General features: G+C 41.4%; 1 protein-coding gene across 1 annotated transcript in view; it reads right to left on the bottom strand.

Moving 5' to 3' along the window:
* Window positions 1-5132, bottom strand: part of slc25a18 (solute carrier family 25 member 18) — a 22399-nt gene that overhangs the window by 7715 nt on the left and 9552 nt on the right. Inside the window, 7 exon segments of the mRNA XM_020602928.1 lie at window positions 677-767; window positions 1011-1066; window positions 2154-2205; window positions 2208-2236; window positions 2476-2570; window positions 2681-2816; window positions 3843-4032. Coding sequence (XP_020458584.1) covers window positions 677-767; window positions 1011-1066; window positions 2154-2205; window positions 2208-2236; window positions 2476-2495 — 248 coding nt within the window. The 5' untranslated portion in view covers window positions 2496-2570; window positions 2681-2816; window positions 3843-4032.

The raw sequence follows: 5132 nt of genomic DNA, 5'->3' as shown, positions 1-5132 counted from the left end.
TTGGATGCCTCCTGGGTGCCTTCCTAGGGAGGTGTTCCAGGCATGTCCCACCGGGAGGAGGCCCCGGGGAAGACCCAGGACACGCTGGAGAGACTGTCTCTCAGCTGGCCTGGCAATGCCTCAGCATTCACCCGGAGGAGCTGGAGGAAGTGTCTGGAGAGAGGGAAGTCTGGGCATCTTTGCTTAGACTGCTGCCCCCGTGACCCGGTCCCGGATAAGCGGAGGAAAATGGATGGATGGATGGATAAAGGAGTGCCATGCTTGTGGTGTGCTGCACAAACAAATCCAGATGCAACAAAAGTATTTGTACCAAAGAGTGAAAAAGAATCCTATATAAAAACTTTTTCTACCAGGTATTATAACAGGAGTTGATACATACTGTAATAGCACCACCCCATAGTGATGGCATTTAGAAAGTCAAATGTCTCCAAAACAATACAAATTCTTAAGTTAAATCTACCTTTAATTTACTGTAATAACCTTGGTGACTTTTTCAAATCCAGTTTTATGATACATAACTTATACTCTATAACTGATTTATTTTTCATATAAGCCTAGGTGTATCTACTGTAGTATAATATACTGTATTTAAGGGTAATCAGTGTTTGTGCTAGACATATTGTGCATTTTGAGATTCATCATCTAATGTATCAATGAAGGTCCAAAATGAAGTTACCCATCCTTGGCAAGCTTCTGTCTGAAGACATCATTGGCAGCCAGCTTGATGGCTTTTTCTGGGGTAACAAGCGTGAGGTTAACAGCAGCACCTGGAAAAGACCAACAGGCTGACGGTGACACAAAACAGTCTCCACTAAAATACTTAAATAGACTAAATTTACACAGCAGCCTATGGCTCAGCACTGTGGGCTAATGGCAGTAGACCCTGGTTATTATGATAAAAAAACTGAAGGATCACAGGGTAAACAGCAGTGTGTGTGATCAGATTAAGTTTATAATGAAGCACAGTTGTAGCGTTGTTTGTCACAGGGATTAGAAATGCAAAAAAATACCTCTGTAGCATCCAAAGTAGCCCTCTGAGCGTATCGTCTTTGCCAGACAGTCCAGCCTTTAAATGCAAAGAAAAGAAAAAAACGTTTGGCCTTTTGTCTGTTTTTGGGACTGATTCCTAAAATACAATGTGCTTTAGTCTTTCACCATTAAGTCTGCTGTCATATGTTTAGGTTAGTAATACTTTCATTCATTGGTTACATCATCATCAGCCTGGCCGACACAATGATCCTCCAGCTTGTCCCAGCAACAAACTGGGAAGAGATGGGTGGTGTCAAAGAACTATGTTGTATTGAAATTCTCTTTTTTCTTTTCAAAGAGAAAAAGTCCTCATATGACTTATTTGTTGCCTTGAGGAGAATATTTTATTCAGGCTATTTCCCACTGTGACTCACAGTGGAAAACAGTCTGCTGAACACAGGATGGCCACACCCAGTCAGTAACAATACTGATGCCAACCAGATGTGCACAGTTAAAATAGTCAGGGTGAATAGTTCTTTTAAGGACACTGAATGTCTTTTTCTCTGCATCTCTTGATTTTGTTTCAGATTAAAACTTTGGCACAAACTAATCTTACTGAACTTAATGAATTCATTTGAACCAATGTTAAAATAAATCAGTAAAGCTACTCCATGATTCAAATTTACCATATCCAGTCCAGTCAAAACATCCAAACGCGCACTGTACATAGACAACCATTCCTTAAATATGATCCGATGGGGGAGTTTTGTACAGTCTCACCAAAACACTGGACCAAATATGGGAAGAGTGTCTTTGGCTGTGCTGCCTCCACCCACTGAGATTCAGTGGAAAAGCATGTGAGTTGTGGTAATCTAAAAAAATACTGTCTTGTATATAGTCAAAACTGGAGTGCTGCTAAACAGAGAGCACATGTAAAATCATTTATCACCAGAAGGATACTTTGACTTTTTTCTTCACATATTTTTATGCAGGGGAAAAGAAAAAAGAAAGATAAAGATTATTTTATAGCCTTTTGCTCATTAACAGCAATAATCAGAATTAGTTTTAAAGTATTTTGAAAGTATTGTTTAGTCATTTAAAAAAATGCAGTTATGTGATAGCCTTTGTATGTGGCAGATCGGTGACAGTGGCGGGTTAACTCAGGCCTTTGCAGCCCCACTCACATTCCTTTGTAGACTTGGACACCCTGCTGGTTCTGTAGGCGGGTCTTGGCAATACGCCCCCATTAATCAGCTTAGCGGGGAGGCTGCGAGGGGATCGACACAAACACACACAGACACATGCAGGCACAGACCCATTTGCAGTTACTGACACTAGCAAATGACAAATCCATTCATTTACAAAGATGCAAGATGAATTCCTTCAACCAAACACAAACACTCACAAAGACAATGTCAAAGACCAACAGTAACACAGTTGCTGCTTCTACTTGAATACATCTCCATAAAGCTAAAAAAAACCCAGGGTAAATTTAAAGATACTTACCTAACTTTCTTGTCTGCCATACTGCTTGTGTCTGGGCTCCAGGCCCAGGCTCACTCTTCCTCTCAACCTCCTCCTCTTCCCTTTCCTCTTCTCTTCTAAACTTTGGCACACAGCCCAAAGTTATAATCACAGCTCAACCCTCACTTGCCCATCCACACCAAAAATGCAGCCTACTGCTTCTGCAAGTGTGGCAGCAGTGGCCCACCTTCTCCTTCTAGTATGGCGGGGTGGACGTCCTTTTCACTGTTGCGGCCAAAACCACAAATGTTGGATCTATGTCTTCCGGCCAGCCTTTCTGCTTTGTTGTACCTCAAGCCAAAACCCAGAGTCTCTCCCACTGCCTGGAACAACAAACACATGCAGTTAATATGGATGAAATACCCTCTCAAAGCACCACTGATTAGACAATGTCAGTGTTGTGGTTTTATAAGAAGGAAGGAGGGTATGCTTATGAAGGAGTATTAACACACCTCACACTGAACATCAGGGTCTATAAAATCTAGGCTTACTCATTCATAAATGTGAATAGAGTCATATCCCAGGACAACCACACTGAGACATCTTGAGTCTATATAATTTGCCATCTGAAAAAGATATGTGCATCAGGAGGGCAAAACTGATGATGTGGGCCACTGTTCTTTTTATTGCATTTGGAATCTAGCATTTACAAAGGCCTGAAAAGGAGATCTGAAGTGCAATAGTTTGTAGTCTGGCCTAGGAAGTGTGGATTACATATAAAACTAAAGATGTTGAAACCTTATCACGTGTGCAGCTCTTGCATTCCTTTTCCCAATTTCATCCATTCTTTTTCTCCCTTTTCCCTTCTTGACTCCTCCCTTCCCTCAACTCCCCAATCAATCTTTCTCCTAATCTCTCCACCTCCATTTTGCCTCTATTTTTACCACTGTAAACCTTGCTCGTTTTATTTTCAGAAAGAATTGGGGGAAATAACTGGTTTTTACATTGTACACTGTTTCATCTTGGGCTGTATCTTTTGATGTCATTTCCCATCACTGCAACTTTTTCCATCTCTAAATATTTCTTTGAGTTGTGCCACTTTCTAAATGCTAGTGTCTTTTCCATTGCAAAATCTGGGCACATTCTACACATGATTTTTACTGATCCTTTTTCTGTGACACTTTCTTCCAACTCGGCTCCATTCACACAAAGTAACAACCATGCCAAAACCCAGACAAGGGTGCCTTACCCCGAGCCAGCCCCTGGCTCTCAGACCTCTGCTTCCACAAAACCTGCACTAGAACACCCTACTCACACTGTTCATACACCACAAGCCCCACAAGACAGCTTTCAAAAATCTTCATTTTCTTCCATCACAGAGACATAGCAATGGGGAATGGGGGTCTTACCTTTGCCAGTGCATCCACAGACAGGATTAAGTCGTCCACTATCCATATATTTTAACAATGCATACAGCTATGCATGGGGATCGCTCTCTCAAGCGAGAGGAATCTGAGAGTCCCAGCCACCTCTCAGGGACCTTTGCACAAACACCAGTATTGTCCTGCTGCCCAAGTCCCTCCCTCTTGTGGTGATTCCCTGTTTGACATGGCACCAGAAACACAGCTCTGTATTAACACAAATCGACATAAACTCATGCCTGTGGAGCACAGCAGACAGAGCAGAGACAAATGCCCGTAATTATAACTCAGTGTGTGGTGTCTCTAAGAATATACAACATGAGCATAAAAAACAAAACAAAAAAGGAGAGCTCAGTAATGAGCTCTCTTTTGTACAGTCCCAGTATTACATAATACCCCAGCACACTGTGAATACCACGAATATTCACAGACTTACAATTAAAACCAAGAAACGGAGACATTTAATTATAGGAAAGTATGTAAAGAGGTTAACTAAAGGACAAAAAAGTAAGGGAAGGACAATACCAATAGAGCATGTGATTACCACGGCAACCATTCATCTAAACTATTTTTTCCATGAGCATTGATTGATGCATTGACTCCTGTTAATGGAAAAACAATTACCATTTGTAATAACATTGTTCAGTAGCAGTGACAATCTCTGATTAAAGATGTTTTCTAACAACATTTAAAACATGTGGCTACACCAGACACTCCTAGGAAAGGAAATTGTCACTAATGAAAATAAAGAAACAGCTTGTGGCCACCATTCAATATAGTGCATTCACTTGGCTAAAAGACTGCTTGTCTTTGTTCCCAACCAAGAAGGTTTAGCAGCTAGCACAAAATGGTCTAGGCGTGTTTGGTTAAAGAAAAGGCACCTTTATTAGAATATAAAATGATGCAGTTATACTCAATACTTGGCAGGGGCTCCTTTTGCTTTAATTACTGCCTCAATTCGGCGTGGCATGGAGGTGATCAGTCTGTGGCACTGCTGAGGTGGTATGGAAGCCCAGGTTTCTGACAGTGGCCTTCAGCTCATCTGCATTTTTTGGTCTCTCATTTCTCATTTTCCTCTTGATAATACCCCATAGATTCTCTATGGTGTTCAGGTCTGGTGAGTTTGCCGGCCAGTCAAGCACACCAACACCATGGCCATTTAACCAACTTTTGGTGTTTTTGGCAGTGTGGGCAGTCACCAAATTCTGCTGGAAAATGAAATCAGCATCTCCAAAAAGCTGGTCAGCAGAAGGAAACATGAAGTGATCTAAAATGTTT

The sequence above is a fragment of the Monopterus albus genome, unplaced genomic scaffold, assembly GCF_001952655.1.
Source record: "Monopterus albus unplaced genomic scaffold, M_albus_1.0 scaffold59.1, whole genome shotgun sequence".
Classification (NCBI taxonomy): Eukaryota; Metazoa; Chordata; class Actinopteri; order Synbranchiformes; family Synbranchidae; genus Monopterus; species Monopterus albus.
Note: the sequence above shows the minus strand (reverse complement) of the source record. Positions and strands in the feature narration are given on the sequence as shown.